The 21,834-nt window shown below is 39.5% G+C and overlaps 1 protein-coding gene across 1 annotated transcript in view; it reads left to right on the forward strand.

Moving 5' to 3' along the window:
- LOC127373561 (protocadherin-15-like) overlaps positions 1 to 21,834 on the forward strand; it is a 172,445-nt gene that overhangs the window by 143,094 nt on the left and 7,517 nt on the right. Inside the window, exons 33-38 of the mRNA XM_051418160.1 lie at positions 73 to 291; positions 1,668 to 1,676; positions 3,350 to 3,460; positions 20,116 to 20,137; positions 20,846 to 20,884; positions 21,138 to 21,211. Of these exons, the coding sequence (XP_051274120.1) occupies positions 73 to 291; positions 1,668 to 1,676; positions 3,350 to 3,460; positions 20,116 to 20,137; positions 20,846 to 20,884; positions 21,138 to 21,211 (474 nt within the window). The remainder of the gene's footprint in view (positions 1 to 72; positions 292 to 1,667; positions 1,677 to 3,349; positions 3,461 to 20,115; positions 20,138 to 20,845; positions 20,885 to 21,137; positions 21,212 to 21,834) is intronic.

Below are 21,834 nucleotides of genomic sequence, written 5' to 3' on the forward strand. Positions count from 1 at the left end.
AGAGGTTAATGTCTAGTGCCTAATTGCAAATTTACATGGTCTCAGTTACATCATTGGGTCTCTCCTCACTAGGTTCCTTGATGGTAAACTCTTGGACATAAATAAAGAGTTCCAGCCCTTCCTCCCTCCTGGTGGACGGATTCTGGAGATCCGAACCCCTGAAGTCGTTACCAGCGTAAAGAAAGCAGTGCAGACTGTAGGCTACACAGAGGGGGCACTGTTGGCTCTGGCAGTTATCATCATTATCTGCTGTGTCCCCGCCATACTAATCGTCATTATCACCTACAGACAGTAAGTGTGAATTTATGTGCAAATGTGGAATAAAAATGGCTCTTTAATCAGGGACAATTTAGACTGATGGTGTTTAAAGGATTAGGCTGGCGATAGTCCATACTTTCTTTCTATCAACAAATCCCATAAAGAGACCAAAACCAACAGTGCAACAATACTTAACAATAATTGCCTGTGTAGCCAAAGCCTGTTAGCTTACTCCTCTGTACTGTAGACTTCCAGTGTTGTTCAAAAAACTATTAAAAACACGTAATGTAGCCACACTTTTGCACTGGGTCGCATGTTCCTGAAAATGGGCACTGTAGTATGTTTTAAGTGATGTGCAGTGATCCGCAGTTGAAAATAGTGCCCAACAAATGGGCTCTGTTTGAGTAACCTTTCCCAAAAATAAAGTTTCAAGAAAACTAAGCATTTTTTGACTAATGTTTAAAGATTTATGTCCTCAGTAGGAACAACTGGGTTTGCAGCTTACTGCCACTGACAGAGCAGGGAGGATGGAAACTACTGAGAGACAGAATAACGGAAAATCTCAGCCGCCCATCAATGCACAAGTTGGTGTATCACTGCAGAAACCCCATAGGCAGCTATTGGTCATATTGGATATAACAGCCCAGCAATACATTTTTGGCGTGATTTCTAGGTTTGGCATTCCAGCCACTAATGTAATTGCACTTGAAGTGAATCCATCTACTTCAACACCAATTTGGTGCTACTCAATTTTAATATGTAGGTTTAGGTCCTCAAAATATGTCTGAAAAAGTAGGATTTGTCTTGAAAAAGGAAAATGCTAGCAAAGCAACAAAACAAGCCATTAAGAAAATGTATGAATTTCTTTTAAGAAAATGCAGACAGTCAGAAAAATAGACAAAGCTGGCAGGCTCTCCCACAGGACGTCCTTTTGTGCTATTTATCATTTTATCACCTGGGCCAGTCACTTCCCTAGATGATTCAGCATGGCAGCCTGTCCCACAGTGCCAATTCTAATAGTTTGTTTAGCTAACCACCGTGAAAGGCTATTAATTTCATCCGTCTCCTAAACACACATAAACAAGCACACACACACACACACACACACACACACACACACACACACACACACACACACACATTTAAACTGGATCACTGCATTTTGGAGAGAGCTACTGATCCTGAGACAAATAGAGTGAGGAGAGGAGATTTGAAGAAAGGAAAAGGAGTAGTAATCATCAGCATAATGATCAGTAGTCTTTGTTGCTAAATGTCTATAATGAAGACCAACTTGCTTGTAAATTACAATAAGCAAACCTGAAGAGGTGCTGTGTGATTTATGTTTCAAATAGTCACTAATCTTTCTCTCTCTTTCCCTGTCTCTCGTCTGATGCTTTTGCCGCAACCAGATTCAAAGAGTGAGTACTCCTTTCATATTCTCAATCTAAAATATTAACGTCATCGCTGTCTTAAACACCTTTCATTGTGATTAATCTGTTGACTTTCATTGTACAATAAAATGCATGAGATCTGAAAGGGTGTTGAAACAGAAAGGACAGCGGACAATCAGACAAATGAATCCTGAAGAACATGGAATCAGTAAATGTCCAAGGACTGATGCTTTTATCACAGTGCGTCTGTGTGTGGTCATTTAAGACGATTGCGTTCATGGCCAAGTTATTTAAAATGAGACAACTAACTTGAGAGAAGAAGTAACATAATTTTTCCTTTTACAAATGAAAAGTTAAATAATGAATTCATAATGAAACTTTTTAGTTTTGCTGATAGAGCCTTATGTAGTCTGACCAGTAGCTTACACTGGCTAATGTTAGCAATTATGATACATTTTGCTCTGCGTATTTGTGGGCTTTATGACACCTTGTGTTACGATGTTTTACCTAGGCTCCAATTAAGGAATTTCCCTTGCAGTGATTGAGGGCAGCTCAACAGTGGTATTGCCGCCATTGTTAGTGCAAATGACTTTGTAAGGAGTACAACGGGATACTTCATCTTAGTACCTGCTTGTACGAATCACCTGCAGTCTCCCTTCTTCTGTTAACCCGAATAAAGTCGCCAGTTAGTTACTGAAAGTTGCAATTCACTCACTCATTTAACCAAAACAGTGGCAAGCTGCAGGACATGAATGCCACAGCTGATAATTGGCGAACCAGTTGGAATTTTCTACAAAAAGACTGCTGGTGTTTCCAGTCAGGAGTTTTTCCAGAGTGAGTGAGGTGGAGGCTATGAGCTCTTTCTCCTGTGTGGTATTGTAATCGTGGCTACTGAGTAGCTCTGCATTTCAGACACAGGTTCTTCTGTATAAAGTCTTTCCAGCTTATCTGCTCTGAGACACTTTTATATCTTAAAACGTGCGGTCATGGCGGTGGCTTGCCCATTCCCTGCGGCTGGCTTGTCAATAGCACGGTATTTTATTATTGTGGTTATTGCAACAGCCCTAGTTTTAGCTTGTCACAGTTTAATATTTCAAAGATTTAGGACAAATGTAAAATAGTAAAAAAGTAAAATAGGAATTGAATATGCTGTACCAAGAAATACATTTTTGTTCCAGCTTGTGGTCCCATTCCACGAGCTCTGTTTGGTCCTTTTATAATTAATGAAAGCAACTGACTGGGGAGAATCATTATGCTGTTATCTTGTAATTGCCATTTATGGCCGCAATGGACTTTCTTCATCGTATATGTTACATAGTCTTGCTTTAATATCCATCAAGTCATGTAGAGAGGCACGTTAAACAATTTGTCAATGAATCACAGATTATATATTCAGTGTTTTAACTCAAGAAAGACTCTGTATGTCTGCCATGCTGTGAGGCTGCAGTAAGTGATAATGCTAGAAACTTGTTAATATTGCATATTGTTAAAACACACAATAGGAGCAACTGACATAAGGATTTGCTTCAGGATACAGATTGGGATTGATGTGCCAGTGGTTGAAATCCTGAAACCTGCAACCTTTTAGTTAAGTTACAAGCCCTCCCGCACTGATTATGACCATTTTTCTACTTTCTAAGGACAGGATTTTACTCTAACTTTAGATAACTAACCCTGTGTTTCCTCTCTGCTGTGTCCAGACGCCAGGCAGAGTGTGCCAAAACAGCCCGAATCCAGATGGCACTGCCAACAGGCAAACCTGGGGGAGGCACTGCCAACAACCTGTATGAGGAGCTGGGCGACAACGCCATGTAAGTGAAGTGTGAAAGTGGCATTTGCATTGATGAGCCAAAGCAGAGGCATTAGCTCACATTTCTATGGCTGTTAAACTTCAGCCTTTGGCTGTGTGCCTTTTCATGCTTTGGGAGCTTTGTGGTATCCACACATCCAGTCAATCCCATCTCCCTACGTTTTAACTCAATATGGAAAATAGCTCTGCAAATATACTTGTATCTTTCATTCCCTACAGACCGGAGCTATTATTCTCAAGGTAAGGCTAAGCACAAGTCCCATATTTTCCCAATTTTACCTCTCTCATGCATTAAAAATGAGAAGGCAATGATAAAAAATAACACAAAGTAACTGGAAATAAAAGGAAAGTATAAACAAGATAAAAAGTATAAATAAGATGACAAAAGACAGGAAGACATCTAAATTGTGTTTCAATTTCAAAACATGGACTGTAAGGCCTGTAGCAGGTTGGGATGCTGTAAAAGCTTCACAGTTGATTAGAGTTCACTCTCAAACACAATAACAAACTCCATCTATCTTAGCTCAAGGGTGCAACAATGCAGAAAAAGAAAGTGATGAAGATGTTAGAAGTGGAAACCAAAATGCATTAGTGCAAAAGTGATGATCTTAAATAACACAGCCCAATCACACAAGCAGTAACTCTCGGATGGGGACAGCGGACTTGGTGTTCTTTGGGTCACTGATAGACACACATCCACATCATCTACAGACTTGTTGAACAACCATATTTAAAGGCTTGCCAACGTAGACCAGCTATTAAACTAATTGGTCAAAGTCTTGAGCCAGTTTCACGTCAGACTGATAAATGATAAGATGGCTGTGCTCACACAAAATGGCAGAGTGTTTCAGCCAGTGAAGACTGTTCTTAAACATTTAGTAAAAATGACGTTCCTCCAACCATTTATTGAAAGTCTTAAGTAAATCATACATAACTGTCTTTGAAGACTGATTAAAGCATGCTTAGAAATATAGCGTTTCACTGAAATATAACTTGTTGATTCACCCCACCACTTTCCCAAATCACTCCTAAACTGGGAGCCCTTGAAAGGATTTATCTGCGTTAAAATGTCCCTTAGACTGTTGTGAATGTGGCCTCAAAGTTGTTTTTGTGGTCTAGAGACATTTTCTTTCTTTCATCTTACATTTTGCTGTAGCCAAAGAAACTGACATTATGTGGAGACCGACGTAATCTGGATTAATCAAGGAGGGCCTTGTAACCCCACATCAAACTAACACCAAAAAAAGCTCACATTTCTGAATACATTAACAGTCACAGATAAACCCTGCAATTTTATCTTCACAGACTTCAGTGACATTCCGCTCTTTCCTTGTCAGTTTCCCAGTTGTAATGCATACCAATGTCCTCACCATGCAAAAGATAAAATAAAGGTCAGCGATCAGCCCAGAGGACAATATTCAGTTTGAGTATAGCCTCTCAAGTTTACTTCAAGATTTGGACATGGATTGGTGGCTCTCAATAACACAAAAACAAAAAAAAAGTACCCGAAATGTATCCTCTAAGAATTACCTTTTTGTTCTTGACGAAACTTTAAGAAAGTTGCTATATTATTGTGCAATTTAGTCATATTCTCTTCACCACTTACTGTAGGTCCCTGGGTTCTGTGCATCTTCTGGCACATTTTGTTTAATTTATCCTCTTGCCAATTTCTCCTAGTTTGGTTAAACAAGAGTCTAATAGTGACTGTATGTAGAGACCCCGTATTAACTTTTATCGGAAAGTTTTAACAACCTCACACACACACTCTCACTCACTCAGGCAACACACAGTTCATTTATAATTCTTTACTGGAGCGTTAAGACGAAGTTGAGAGGAACTCTTATCAGCATTACATGCATCACAGGTTTCCTGTCTGTCCTTGATATGCCTCCTCACTCCCATTAACATGAGAGCAATTCATATGCAAGATGGAATAAACTATCTCCAAATGACAACAAGCGATTTCCAACTGTGTGAGGGAGAGTGAGTGTGTGTGTGTGCACGTGTGTGTTTGCACGTGTGTGAGACTAACCAGCCCAGACGATCCCCTGAAAAATGTGTGCGGAAATGAACTTGGATATGAGATAATTGAAATAAATGCAGCCCGTAATTTATAAAGACCCCCCTAGGCGATAATTAATTCAATTGATAAGCTACAGAGCTTGTTTAATTGTGGTGGGGATGGTCTTTTGTGTGTGTGTTTGCAAAGTATGCAGTTTCTTGGGATTTCTTGTGTAATACGTGTATGTGTGTGTGTGTGTGTGTGTGTGTGTGTAGGTGTGTAGGTGTGTGTGTGTGGGTGTATGTGTGTGTGTGTGTGTGTGTGTGTGTGTGTGTTCTGTATCAATGCAATCTTGTAGGAACTAAATAATCCCTAAAGAGTATAAAACCAGTCAAAGTGCAAAAGTTTGCACATTCATAATTAAGGTCCATTATCAAACTGCTCAGTAGACTGATTTTCGAGGCATTATTCCCCTTTTAATTACCTTTGGCTGTTCTCTTGACAGGCTTGGGTTTTAATGTCTGTTTTCAATTACCTATGTGAAATTAAGTGTTCTTTAACTTATTATTAGCAGCACATTAAATGAAGCATGTTTTTTTAAAAGTTAATAGTTGTGTTTTTTACAGTAGCTATACAGCAATTCATCATCATCACTTGTGCTGTGTCAGTAACTTGATATGTATCATATGCCTCCCTACTTTTGATGATTATTTTGTTCTGACTTATTCACTGGAGTATTTCCATATTTCCATGCTAACGATCACTGTAGGGTTTTTGTTGTTGCTCTTTTTATTTTTTTGTTTGTTTATTTTTTACATAATTATCATGGTTAATGACTCCCATTAAATTTCAAATGGTAGAAAACAGCTTAACAACTTCAGCGAATAAAGTGAAATACAAAAGCTTAATTGTTCACCATTATATTGAAAATGTGGAGCAATCATTAACTGAACTAAGACTATGTTCTTTATCTCATAGCGAGATAGTGGTATAGCAATTAAGTTATGACTTGAAAGTTGTGTTTCCCAGACAGACAGTGGAAACTGAGAAATATTCTTCCTTCTTTCAACAACTGGTATCAAAGGTTTTTACCTTGGACGTAATCAGCAGTACATGGTTTTCATTGTATGAGGCATCCGCCATGTCCAGGAATTGCTGTGTATTGTGCAAGACTGGATTTTTTAAAACTATCTTGGACAAGTAAATCCTAAAGACATTTCGTCATGTGACAGCTAAACAGATAAATCCAGTGTTCTCCCTACTTGTTTACCCTGATTTGTTATTATATATAACATTATTACATATTATACTATATAGACCTTTTCTACAATCTTTTCTCTTTCACAACTTAGATTTTTTTAACATCCTCCTTTCCTATCATTTCATCACTATACTTTTCCTGTTCTCTTGCATTCGCTCTCGTTGACTCATCTGTCCACCTTGTCTTCTTCTCATCCATCCACTTTTATCCATGGCTGACAGACAAAAGTGAGTAGGATGCTGAAAATTGTTTGACCTCTGTGACTAGTTTGATACTATGCTGTGACAGCTGCTTTAGTTTTGTGTTTGTGTCCATACTTGTTAGTCGTTCCTTAATTTACCTGCAGGGTAAGTTGTACTTTGGTAGATCAGAGAGCAAAGTTGTGTTGCTGAAGGTTAGTTGTGCTCTTGGCGGATCTGTGAATTAGTTGCATTGGTTATCTCTGCATAGAAATAGGCATACATGTGCCACGGAGTACCGAGAGTCTGCAGAGTTTGAACAAAGTCTAAAAACTACACGAGAGATTTCACAGATTAGTGCTCCTTCAACCAGAAAGAGGATATAATCAGTCTTTTGTTGGAAGGAAATGTGCATACTCTCAGAACTCCATGACACACAGTTGTCTATCCCTGCCCCAAAGATTCCTGGCATTGTTTATAGTCGTGATGCAGTAGCGTCTTTGTAGTGCACCACTTTAGGCGAATATACAATCTATTTGCATTCTTATCCTTTGTGTTTCAAGACAGTTTTTTAGTGCTCCATCTCTCGCACAGTAAAAACGACACAGAAAGAAAATGCCGTTACCTCTTTCAAGATCCTTCCTCCATTTCCTTCTTCCATTTCCTTCTCATTCCCTTATTCATTCATCTCTTAATGTGAAGTCTCTTTTCATTTCATTTATCAAAAAACAGCTCTAGCAGACATTGTGTTGTTTTATCTGCCTTACTCTCATTCTTTGTATCCGTCTGTTGTCACTCCCCTTTATAAAACATTTTATTTAACCATTCTGTGCATTACTGCTCTTTCATTTAAATTTCATTCAGTCCCAATCTCCCTCCTTCATTTCATTTGGCTTTCATTTATATAATTACATTTTTCAAATTCACTATACCCTCCTCTCCTTCATATTTTATCTTTAATTCTTTTATTATTTCTCCCTTCAATCCATCTTTTTCTTTCTCATTTTTTCTTCCATTCATGTACCAGCCGGTCAAACCATAGTGGTGGTGGTGGAAGTCATGGTGACAGTCATGGTGACAGTCGTGGTGACAGTCGTGGTGACAATCGTGGTGGAAGTCGCGGCAGTCTTGATGAAAGCGACCGCCAACGTTTGATCTCAGATTTTGCGACACGAGCGATCGCTGCTCATCGTCAGTGCGTTGCTAACGGAGGGGTGCTAAACAACCTGCCCAAGTCTGAGTCCAACATCACCTTTCTCTCTGATGAAAACCCACTGACTATCAAAAATCCTATCTACCATGAGGACGGGACTTTGAGTAGCCCAGAGACTCATGGAAGAAACCAGAGGAGAAGAGACCTTCTTGGGAATTTCTCCCCTTCCAGGAAAGGCATTCGAGAGGCCTGGCTGAGGCTGAGCTCCCACGGAGGAGATGTGGGATTCGGTGGGTACAGTGGCAGTGACAGCGGATGGGGATCCGGGGGTGGACACAGCTGGACTCTTCCTTCAAGATTACATCGAAGAGAGATGTATGACACTTTGAGACGGCAAGTGGTAATGGATCCTGTGCAGTGGGAGCTGGAGCTTCTAAAGGCCGAATTCAAGGATAGTAAAGATGCTGGTCTGGATATAGGATTTGACCGTGGGTTGGATTCAGACTTGGAAAGCCAAAGTCTGGAACCCAAGCTGACAGTCAAAGAACAAGCCAGACAGTTTGAGCAGCAGGCGCTCCAGGAAATGAGGCAAAGGCAAAGCAGAGATTCACGAGGATCTTTGTCGCCTGATATCATACTTTCTGTTTTCCCTGAGTCTCAACAAACCCCCACCCACAGTATCTCATCTGCTCAGATTAAAGAGGGTCCCCCAAGTATCATTGTCACCCAAAGTGATGGAGGGACCCCTCCACCAAGTCGCAAGCCAACTCCTCCTGTGCTGAGGCGCTTTGGGGTGAATCTATCTGGAAATCAGAGTGCGGAAGATACACTTCAGGTCCATTTAGAGGTTATCCCTGACCCTCCATCAACTCCTCCACCACCACCTCCAACCCCACCACCTCCATTTCCACCTCCCACATCTGCCCCCTTCCCTCCTTCATCTCCTGTTCCACACCACCCTTCCTCCCCTCCTCCTCTCCCTCCTGCTTCATCTCAGTCCAACCATACAGAGAAGCAGACTCCTCCTCCTCCTCCTCAGCCCCCTCCTCTTCCACCACCTCCCCCACCCCCACCTCTCCCTCCCCCTTTGTCGCCCTCGATCCTGCGTCCATCCACCTTTGTCCTCCCATCCTTCTCGGAGGCACCAGCCCTGCGGCCCCTGTCCCTCCGGCCGCCGCCACCACCCCTCCCCGTGGAGCCCGAATTTCCCCGAAAAGAGCTGAAAGGAATCTTGAAGAACATCCAAAACATTGCGGACATTGAGAAGTCGGTGGCCAACATGTTCAGTCAGATAGATCAGAAACAGATCCCGCTCAAAAAGGTCCTGAAGAGCCGAGCCTCCATGGATTCTATTGATTCGCTTGACTCCTTGGATGCATTAGCAGTAGGGGCAGGAGAAGGAGCGGAGGGAGAAGAGGGAGGTAGAGAAGGAGCAGGAGGAGGAGCAGGAGGAGGAGCAGGAGGAGGAGCAGGAGGAGGAGAGGATCCTCCACTCCCACCTCCACCTCCACCTCCACCTCAACTTCCACAGATTCATCCCAACCCAAACATGAACTCCATTGTGGAAGAGCTTGAGAAACGATTCCCCTCTCAGTCTACAATGCTCTAGCCTTTGCCTTGATTATATGGGAAGCACACAGAGGGGAATTTCTTAACATTGTAGTGCGTAGTTGCTGTGGAGCTGTCAAGGGACTGATGCTTAAAATAGCTCAGTGGGATGCTGTGATGATTTGGTGATTTTTATTGTGCTTTTCCAGCACAACTTCCTGTTTTATACATAAGAAGGGAAAAGACAAGAAGTAGGCCTAATAAAAAACTATATGGGTAGAAGAAAAATGTTTTCCTCTCAAATGATGGCAAACTGAAAAAAACGTGCAACTTGAAGAAAGGTCACATCTTGCATCATCCTAATAAATTGTCATGTAATAGCTGGAAAGGGCTGTCACTCTCAGTTACAGTATTCCACACAATTTCTGAGTTTCACAAGAAGAGAGAAGGACTTAAGGAGTGTGGAAGGATGGGGAGGTTAAGTCCTTTTTTTTAATTTGTGGCCCCCGTTTCAGTAAACCTAGAAGGAATTAGCCTGCTTCCCACCCAAACGCCAAAGTAGCTGTTTGGAGGGCTTACTCATTATCTGTCTCTGCCATTATTTTAGTTTCCCCACAAACAACATTTCTAGGACGTTTTTTAATTAACACGGAGCAAAATTGGCTTAAATAGCTGCAGATGGGAGCAGTGAAATCAGATGATTAGAAGTAGCAAAATGTCTCCTGGTTAACTTTCACTATCATTAACATTTTATATCCATGCCAAGTAATTGACATACTTGTCAACAACAAATTATAATCAATGAAAGACACATGATTGCTGATGGGGCCACTTGCTGTTGTGAGAAGCTAATTACACTTTTGGGGTGGTTTTAACACACACCCTCTGGATGTTTAAACTAGTTGATTCTATATGTGAAAAGGAAAAACAAACAGAGGAGGAGAGAACAATGTTAAACCTGCCAACTTGGAGTGAACTTACTGGACATGGATTCTTTGTATGTTCTTAAATAGTTTTGCTGCAGTATTTTACTATGTCAAGGTTACAGCCAGTGACATCACTGTCACAATTTGTTCTTTCTCTCCATTTTATCAATATTCACTGTTGGATATTTAACTAGTGCTGTGACACTTAAGGCCTTTGCACACCAAGTCTGTATTTTTCTTTCAAAATTGTCAATCATCTTTACTTACCGACTCAGAAACGTTTGTCCGTCGTTACAGTTTTCAGAACAGGTTCGATTAAATTTTTCCGCACCAGTCAAAAGAAATAGAAGATGAGGACAGCACACAGAGAGAGAGGGACAGCTCTCTCTGGAGTGGTGACAGCCTGCTGAGGGTCCTCCAGGGGGATAAAAAGCAAAGTAGGAAATGAGAGAGGAGGAGCGACAGCAGGCTTTGCAGATGCGGACAGCTCCTTTATCAGCAGGTGAAACGCTCCTTGTTTGTGTAATGACTTTTATTGGATGGGATGGAAAATACGTATGCGAAAAAAACAAACTTTGTTAGCAAATACCTTTATTGTAACAGTTTCTGTCTGATCTGTACTGAAGTAGGTTGCTGTTTTCAAACGTCTTTCCATCTTAATAATTTGAGTCAGTGCACAACTACGCATCTTTCTCGCCCATGTCTTCTACAAATCACTTTTATATATTACTAAAAGATTTTCCCAGTTTTGTTGCACTACAAAAACTTAATCTATCTTCAGGGGTAACGTTTTTTTTTTTGATTGAATGAAACATTACATTTATGTTCCATTTCGAAAAGGGATGGACGAAAGCCACACAAACACACATGGTTATGACCAGCGCTCACCTCCTTAATCGCATCTGTAATAATATTTAGGCTACAAAAGCACTTTGGTTAAGGTTATGGAAAGATCTTGGTTTTCAGTTAAAAGTTGATATTCACATTATGTTTCATGATTAAAATCACAGCAGATGTCTTCTGTCTCAAACCAAGCTCATGATCTTTCCTTAAAAGACAAAAAAAGTTTAACAATGCATTAGTCACTACAAGTAGCTGTTGTACTGCAAGTTCAGATATTTTGGCAGAAAAAAAATTAAATACGTTATCACTACCTACTACTACTAATTCACTACCGTTTCAACAATTTTGTGACTTGTACGTCAGATGCGTTAACATTTCCTCATCACATAATCCTGTCAGCATTATGTTTCCTTTAAAACGATATTTGCTGATGTAAATTAGTTGTATATAAATGTCATTTCTAGGAGACAGGGCTCTCATATCAGTACTTCAGCATGTGCTGAAAACTAATGATATCTTCACATTGCAAACACAGACAGGGTGAAAGTGAAACATTCTTTAAGTGACTGTTATCTTTTGTCTTTTTGTGTATGTTCCGCTTTCTGTCAAATACTCATTTAGTTGGATATTTTTGTCCCTAGTTCCCCATATTGAGTCTTAGCTCGTTAAGGTTTTCACACAGTCTTTGCTATTCTCTGTCTATCTAAAACTGATTTTAATTTGTCTTTACTTAATTGTATCTTTTTCTTTTACCTCTGGACACATTATCTGTGTATCCACAATGGTCCTGCATTGTCTTCTGATGTTCCACAAGGTCATTTGAATGTTTGTTTTTCCTCAAGGAGACAAATGTCAATATGTAGGTAGGTGCATAGCTGCAGTATAACAATGTCTAAAACATTTATGTAGAGATTTTTATTCACAATATGTGCTAAATTTTTATGTACTTTTTCTAGAGACTTATTGTGCCCAAGGTTTCCTTCATTAAAATCACTGTGTGGGTACTTTGGGAACTGATAAATGTGAAAAATACAAAAGGCCATGAACATGAGACATTTTTCTCAATAAAATATGTTGCTGACAAAGAGTATCCAAGACCATATTCATTTGACAAAAAGTTGTAATCATCCAAGATTTTAGAGTACACGATGTATTCAACAGCAGATATGAATGAAGTTTTCCACACTGGATCCATCTTCTTAGTGCTGGAACAGTAACCATTTAGTAATTGTCCTTTACATTAACCTATACTGGGAGCTACAGTAGTAACTCATCCTAGTTAGTACTAAACAGTCCCCCAGTCTTGTGTCACTTTAACCTTTGCACCAACGATACCAAGTAACCAAGATAGAAACTCCAATATTTGTCCTGCATCTTTACGAAACTTTTGCTCCTCACTGAGGTATTTTTTTGGGGGGAAATTGAAGCAGCAGTGCTATAAGCGTGTGCAAAATGCAGCTACTGTCTGAGACTGACAGCATCTGTGCAGTTGTTTTCACTTCATGGAACTATGCCAGAAAACTATGCAGAGGGAGTCATGTACACAGCCTCCTACATTTGTGGCATATTAATGAGAAAATATAATGTTTATACAATGTAATAAAATACAACGCTTCACCCACCTCAGATATGAGATGCTATGTGTCAGACCCACATCAGGTCAAAATGAAACTAACAACTGGACTTATACATTTAATGATTTCCACTCATTTAAGAGGGTTCATTGTAGAACAAAGGTTTTTCTATGTCTACTTTTGAAATTGCATAACAAAATCAATAAAGTAAAATGACTGTCCCATGTTGAAGCCTCCCATCTTCAGCAGGCGTAGTTGTTCAATTGCCTTGCATCAGTGTTTGCCAAACAAAATGGTTGCCAGCATTATTTTTATGTATTATTTTTATTTATCAATCACTGTTATGTAACTGAAAAAATGATGAGGCGTCCTATGCTGGATAACGTTGTTCAGTGTGGCTTGGTTGCAGTTGTCTGGCTAACTTTAGCTTGCTTGCAGTGTTGATTTTTTAACCAACAATAAATGATTTAACAGTACAAAGCTCAGGATTGCTTTCTACTAGTCAAAAGCAATGCAAGCCAGGGGCATCCAATTATAACTGTAAGTCAGCCTAAGCTGGGATTGGCCGGCTGGCTGTGACTTGGCTGCACGCTGTGGGTCTGGCATCGGTTGCTTCGTGGTTTTGGTTGATGGGATGATTTGTAAACGGCAAGCTAGATAGTAGTATGGAGTCAATGGTCCAAGTAAAATATAGGAACATTGCAGATAGTAACGTTATTCTAAATATGTCTTAAATGTATGTTCTAGCGTTCAGCCTTCTGTGTGTCACTTTTGGCTGATGCCTAAGATGCACAAGCAATAGGACGCTGACTGCAGTTGACTTAGCAGCCACTGGTGTCAATATGAATAATGGTTTTCTGAAAGTAAAATATAAAACCTTTAGAACTCATGAAGGACTTATGATAATAATATTGCAGATTGGGTGGCACTGTGGAATTTTGCCACGTTTTTAAGTAAACTGAATGCCTTAATGCCTTCTCAGACCAAATCTTATATACTGAAATGCATATACAGACCTCTGCAAAGCATGTAATTTACTTTCATGTTGAGTTTTGTCTTATCCCTTTGACATTTTTTTCCATCTTATACACAGTTAAATTAAATTTTTTGCAATAGTCAGACTCTCTACTGGGTGAAATCAACAGGTGATTCTTACCAGGAATGTCATCTGTAACTACTGTGAGAAATGTCAAGTGCCTCCCTTTTCCTTTGATGAAATACCTTTAGCTGTTATACAGGAAAAGTAATGACATGTCCATGACATGTTACCCAGATATGGTAAGAAGTGGAAGCCTTTGAAGCATTGGCATTACCTTAAAACATGTCTAAAATGTATTTGTAAGCATCACAAGGTGTGGAACCAAAGCTAGTAGATATACAGTAGCTCTGTCAGCAGCAGATTTAAATGCCATCCGCTTACATGGTTTCAACAAGCTGTCTCCACTCGCATATTGTCATTGTGAAGTGACAGAATCACGTTTGTCCCACAAGACCGGTATGTCACTGATCATCAAATCTGGGAAAGTGGATCAAATCATGATGTACGGCCAAATACAACAAACCCTGATGGTCATATCTGTGGTTATCAAGTGATAATTATGAGCGGATTTACACTGTCGACTACCAAACACATACACACACGCGCACACATAGATCTTGATATATCTTTTCTCCAGTGGTATCTGTAGAGCGGTTGTGTTAAGACAGAATGAGCTGGTTTAAACACACACACACACACACACACACACACACACACACACACACACAGCCGTTGCAATTGTTCAACACGTCTTTCCTTACATGCACAAAATCGTGATCAAGCTGTAAACATTGTGTCGTTAAGCTGTGAGTCTATAAAAGGCTCAATCCTTATACTTAAAGCATTAACAGTCAGTCGCACACATACACACAAGAGCTCGGGCAAAAACAGCTGTGTGAACATGTGCACTTACACACAAACAAACAGCTGCATTAAACAGGTTGCAGACAGTGTCGCTGTTTCAGCTAACTGCTTTCGAAGTGTTTTATGTTAAGATTAGCTTTCAACCTCAGTGTGCTGCACGTCATTGCACACACTCGGTGCATCTTCATTGTCTCCGATCCTGCCTTCGCTCCTTCAGTTCTTATTGTGTGCTTTTGCTGGAGAACAGACATCTTTTGACGTCTTTGTGAATATGTATTGTTTACAACGTTCAGCAAAGCAGACTGCATTCAATTGAAACTGAATTGAGAAACACAGATACAAGACGTAGCAAGAGAGCGGCTGTCTTGCAGTTGTTAACACACAGGTTTGATCCTCGCTACAGCAAAGATTATCATGGGAAATGTGGTCACTGAAGCAGCAAATAGTCATGATATGCAGCAAATAAAATTATAATATGCTATAGTAAATGGTGATTACTTTGACATGTGTGTCTGACATTAAGACTCTTTAAACCTTAATGGATACTTTAGGTTTACAACAACTTACATCTCATTTTCATGGTTTTTGCCACCAGTTCTATCAGTATTAACAATGTATTTACAAAGATCTGGGAGTAAGCTGACATTGCATATAAAGAAGTCAGACGGTGCAGGAAACGAGCAATCAGGTGATCATGTGGGGTTTAAACGAACCCCAGGTTTATTTTAACTTAATGCTTATTTGGAAGAGAAAACAGTGAATGACTCAAAATCATCCATCACAGTGTGCAAACCGGCTTTGACGTACAGTATTTACAGTTTTCCTGTATAATGATGAATTATCAATTGATTTAGATAATGTGGCTAATCTGTTGGCTTGTTAGCAGCTCTAGCAGCATGGCTGCGATGTGGATCTGTCAGTTGGTCAATCACTCTAATGTAACTTAAATATCTATATCATACCAGATACCAGACACCAATGGCGGATGAAAGAGGATGAATCCTTCAACTCTCAATTTTTAGGTCAATTTTGTACAGACATTTATGGCGCCCACAAATGACTATGATTTTGTTGAACCTCTCTTTCCCTCATCAGGCTGACACTGTTATTACTTTCCCCCTGATCCCCTAACTCGTCGGCTAGTGCCAACATTTTTTATTTATTTATTTTTGCAATCTTTATTTGATTGTGAAGCTGAAGACAGGCAGGAGAAAGAGACAGGACATGACATGCAGCCTAGGGTCGTGTACTAGAATCTAACCCAGGCAGCAGCGGTAAGCAAGTCAACCTCTACTAGGTGAGCTACTGCAGCACCTCCAGATCAAAATATTAATTTCTTAATGACCAAATTTGTGAAAAACTGACATTTCCATCATCCTCAGTTATAGTGTCTAGTGATAAATATTAGCAAGCCCACTCACTAAACTGTGATGTTGAACACGGTAAACATTAAATCTGCTAAATATCAGCATGTTAGCATCGTCTCCTCTCTTTGAGCATGTCAGTGTGCTGGTTACATCAGTTTATCTCAAAACACCGTGTCTAAGTACAGCCTCACAGAGCCCCTAACATGGCTGTTAGACTCTTACTCTTGTTTACAACCTGTCTGATCGTTCCATCAGACTTTGTTTTGTTGCATTGTCACTGGGTCCCCTGATCTCACTTAGTTAGTGTTACTATAACCAACAGAAATGATGGCCAAAACTCCAAAATAAGATGCAAGTTGTAAGCTGTTGTATCTGAGTACTAGGTGTTGACTCAATAGCTATAAAAATAGAATAATGGTTGTGGGAGTTTTGTTGTGATACGGTGTAAATCAATTCAGTGTAGGATTAGGTAAATTTGAACCTTGGAAATGTCAAAGGAATTTTATTCTATACCATATAATACCGTATAAATCTTAAGTTATTTGAAACTGGAACGTGGCTATTTCTCTGAATTGGATCTCGTCTCTCACCACATTTGAAGTACAACGTGACTTACTGATGGTTTACTTTCCTTCATACAGGTTTATTCTGGGAACGTGAAAAGACCTGGTTATTTCTGAAGTTGTTTTCTACATAACATGCAGCCGTAGTGCAAGAATGTACAAAAAAAGAGAGAAATAAGGGCTTGTGGAGTAAGAAAAGGCTGAAATAAGCAGACTGAGTGAAACAGGTAGGAGAAAAAGGAAGTAACAAATGAGTGGAGGAGTGGCAAAGTGCCAGTGCAAAGGGCGAGGGAGCTACAGTAGCTCTATGAGAGAGAAGACAGAAACAAAATGTAAGAAAGAAATAGAAAAGAGAGTGTTATTGGGTGTTACAGTCTGAGTCTGTTCTTTAAGAGCTAATAATATTTCTCTCCTGTCTTTCTCATACACATGGCAAGACAAGGTGGAGAGGACACAAAGAGCGAGAGTCAATCACATCAGATGTGTGTGTCTGCGTGTGTGACATCAGAGAGCTGTCTGTGTGTTTTTTGTCTCGAGAGGACCTAATAATGTGTCTGTCAGAGCAACAAGGACACGGAGATAGACTTATCTCCACACTCTGACACACACACAAACACAGATTACACCATACACAATGCTAGGCACATACTGCTGGCAGCTATAATGTGGAGACTGTACACACAGTTGAACACACACACACAGTGATGGTGATCCTCGTTCTAACCTGTAGAGCACTCTCAAAAAATCAACCTTTTCATCTACGCATTCATTCGCCCATTCAGCCTTTCACTATTCATCCACTGATATGTCCGTCAGTGCATCCACCCAGCCTTCCTTCCACACCTTTATTTAACCACATATTCTTATCTTTCTAAAGCACACTCACTCCTTTAAAACTGCATTTTGATACTGAATGAAAAGCCAGCGTTTCTCGTCTGTATCTTTGTGTGTTCTACGGGGCACAGTTATTCTCATTTGAATTTATGTAATGAAATGCTCAAGTGGTTTAATAATTTGTGTGTGCGCCTCTGTGTGTTTGCACTCTGATAACAGAAAGTAGAATGTGACGTGTCCTCTAAAAGTCACCATTTGTTGTTCTGCGATACATCTTCATTTGGCCAGCTCATTACCTTGGTTTCACATTACAATACGTCCTGCTGGCAACATAGTTAAGACGCATGGACGGAAACATATTTGGCTGTTTGTCTTAGTTTGCTATTTATTTCTTTTTCAGGTTTTTTTTTTCTCTTTGGCTTTTTCCCTTGTTTCCCTCTTTGTCTTACTGTCCTTGTTTGTTTTCTCAGAACAGTAAGTCTTAATTTCACAGTACTGTAAACAGTATCAAGCTTATTTGATCATACTATCATCAACTTGGCTGCTGGAATTACCCACTCTGATATGTGGTGAAATGAACTGTCAGAATTTATTGTTCAAAATGTATTAATGTCAGGCTGAAGGATAGGATCTTAAAGGAATAGCTTGGCATTTTGGGGGAAAAAATTGATTTCTTGCCAAGGATTTACATTTTAAACCATTCTTCTGTACAGCAAATATGAAGCTATATACAGCTTGCAGTTAGCTTGGATTAGCACAGAAAGTGGAAGCAATGGGAGAAACAGTCAGCCTGTGGTAGCTAGCAATTTGCCACTGGTTGCTCATAAAATCACAACTTGTCATTTTTTACATTTTAACACAGACACAACAACATAATAATTAAAATGTAATAGTACAATAACAGGCCGTGCATAGCTTTAAGTTAATGCATATAGCCTACGGCCTCCTGCAGACAATTTAGCTGACATAATTATGCCCTTCTGATAAGTACTTGAGAGCATCTTCTTTGGAGTTTGATTTTCTGTCTTCACTTGATGTCAAACTAAGCCAAGAGTAATTATGGGCCGGACTTGAGCTGAACGAAACATAAGCAAAGGTTCTCTGAGTGCTTTTAGGGTTATGAAAAATTAGCCAGACCGGGTGAAGGGTCCTGTCTCACAGGAAATGTTCAAATGTTCAGAAAGAATTTCAATTTGCTCAGTGCCGCTGTACTGTTAGACTATTTTCCTGCTTATTGAAAGCATACTGGAATCTTTTCTGGTGTAGGAGCATGCAGTCCATAACAATCACATGAAAAATGGACAGGAATACAATGCTCTAATAATGACTTTATTACCACATCTCTGCCTGTGAAACATATCCTACCTCAATGGTGGACACTTAAACACTTAATTAAAAACCATAATTCCTCTTTAATTGTTATCAGCTCAAAAAACACTGATCTCCAAAGCTCATTCGTTGAGAAAATTTGATTACTACTAAAACAGGTCATGAACTACTGGTGGCCATATCTGGCCCTCAAGAGAATATCATTGAGTTTTTGATGCACCTGACACCAAAATGTCTGTTCCTAAACCGAAAAAGGAAATGGTTAAATAGGAGACCAAGCAGTTTAAAAGGTGGACTGTTATTGGACCCCTGCCCTGACAGCAAAAAAGGTTGATTGGAGTCGACAGGGAGTACTTCGGAAAGGGAAGGTTGGACAGGTTTCTTTTGATTGCTAAGTGCTGCTAAACTCAAGCTGACATCTGTTGACTGTTAAAGTTTAGAGTGTGTACCAGGAAAGTAGCGAATTTATTCTAAACACTGTGTTTACACGCACCGATTTAAATTCTACCTGCATGTGTTGTGTGTATCTAGTCAGATCCTGAGAATAAATAGGCCTTATACTCATGAATAAAACATCCCACCTATTAAACACAATCACAAATTACACAGTAATTGAAATATGGCGTTATTATTGTTGTGGCTAATATGGACATACCCCATCTATGGGTTTTCTCAACAATAGGATGAGCTCATTTGGGTTGTAAATGGGATGTGATTATTATATATTTGTGAAGCTATAATCAGAATATTTACGAGAATAATGCAACAAAATAAACAGTGAATGTCAGTGCGGAAATGGCATACCGTAGTTTCTCAGCTTTCTCATTTTGTTTTGTCCTTTAGTCTTTTTTATTTTTGTCTTACATAGCCCTCCCATAGTCTCTCCATTTATCTTAAAATACACACACTCCCATACATACACTCACACACATCTCATCTTCTTGCTTTCTTCTTGGAAACTGGGTTACATTTAACAAAATGTGATACATTTCCAGCGGCCACTTCCATTTGGGTCTTTATTTAAACATCCCATTTCCTCTGCAGTACAGAAAATGCACAGCAAAGTGCTGACATGTATTAAAGACGTGTCTACATCAGGAGGATTATGTTTAATGACAGGTTTTCTTGGTGCTGTTGGTTAGTGGTCTTTCTGTTTTTCTCTTTGATCTTCCAGGCGTGGATATGGACAACATGAGGTAGGTGTCTTTCCCTGTGTGTATGTGTGCTATATAGTTGCATGCGTGTTTCTTTTTTCCTCTGATGTTTAGTGGTACCCTTCATTGTTACTGCTCTTTCTGTTCTCTTTCTGTTTGATGTAATCAAGACGGAGCAGCATGTAATCAGTGCCTTGTATCTAAAATTTATTGGATCTACATAATTAGTCTCCCATTTATAAAAAATAAAAATTAAGACCTCTGCAGTCCATTGATGGTGCGTATTAAAATATAAAAAAAAAAAACACAGACATTGATAAAGAAAGTCAACCAATTTTTTAAAATCCAAAAACCTGGACTTACTGTTAATCTTCAAAAATCTTTATTCCATAACAGTGGAGAGATATAGAGACATGTTGGAAAATAATTTTTGGTCATTGTTCAATATCTACCACAGCAATGGTGGAGCATGTAATAGAGGTCTTACTGTTGAATAAAAAGTAGCTCATTAACACTGACTTTTTAGTTGGTGAATATCTATCCCCAATCACTCTGACATACATTTTTAAACTTGTACCTGACTGACTGCACCAATACACAGACACGACCATCGGCATTCTAGCGATATTGAACGAGGACCATCGGGTATTGATTTTACGTTTCCAAAATAGATGTATACCATTTTTGGGGGAGAGCTCATAACTTCTTCCATTCGTCTTGTCATTGGCCGCTTTTCTTTCCCTCTGGCAGACACAACAACTTCTCCGACCTTCTCTGCTCAGACCAGAGGTACCCTATCTCTCTCTTCTATACTTTCTCACTTCCCAATGTGTGTTTCTGCATGGGTGTGTGGGTTTGTGTAAGCGCTGTCAATTTAATCAGAGGTGAAAAGGTGCAATTTCTCATGCAGTTTTAAATAAGTAGGTATATGTGAATGTGAGTGTTTGTATGGATTTGTGCGGGTGTACTCGTAGGCATGTATGTCTGTCTGTCTGTGGACAATGTGTGGAAAACTGCTAATAAATGTCTGTCCATTTAACAGGAGTTATCAATGGAATCTGGCATTGACCCCGGCCAGGATTACTACACTCAAGATTATTACAACTATGATCATGGGTATGTATTTCTGAATAGTTCCCTGCACATCCTTGTATCACTACATGTGCATATAGGGCATATTGTGCTAATATGTCTGTAAGCTTAACATACTGTACGTTGTACATACACACTCATATGCTTGATGCTTTTGAAGCTTTGCTTTTTCTGAACACAAATTAACTTAATCTGAGGAAACAAATTGTATTGTAGTTGACCACAGGGAGTCCACTTGTCCCAGAGCTTTCTATTGTATCGAATTATTTTCCTCCGCAGATGGAGTTGCCCAGTTGTCATGAAAATGTAGGTGTCTAGTGCTCACATGTGTTGTCCTTCATCAACTCAGCCACAGACCCTCTGATAAAAACAGTATGGCTGAGTTGTAATTCAGTTTAATTCATATTCACGTGGACTTGTATTGTGTTGATATGAGCATATGCTATTGTTCGACAACTTTCTGTTGAATAAACCAAAGAGACAAAATTAGTTACTGAAGCTTTGGTTTTGCTCATAAAAAGGCGTTATCAATAATAATGGAATATGGTTTATGACATTTGTATCCATTTCAGAATGTATTCTTATTAATATCATGATACTGGTTTCAACCTTTTTCCCTGCCCTAAAAGTTATACTCCTAATACATT

The sequence above is a fragment of the Dicentrarchus labrax genome, unplaced genomic scaffold (assembly GCF_905237075.1).
Source record: "Dicentrarchus labrax unplaced genomic scaffold, dlabrax2021, whole genome shotgun sequence".
NCBI classification, from domain to species: Eukaryota; Metazoa; Chordata; class Actinopteri; family Moronidae; genus Dicentrarchus; species Dicentrarchus labrax.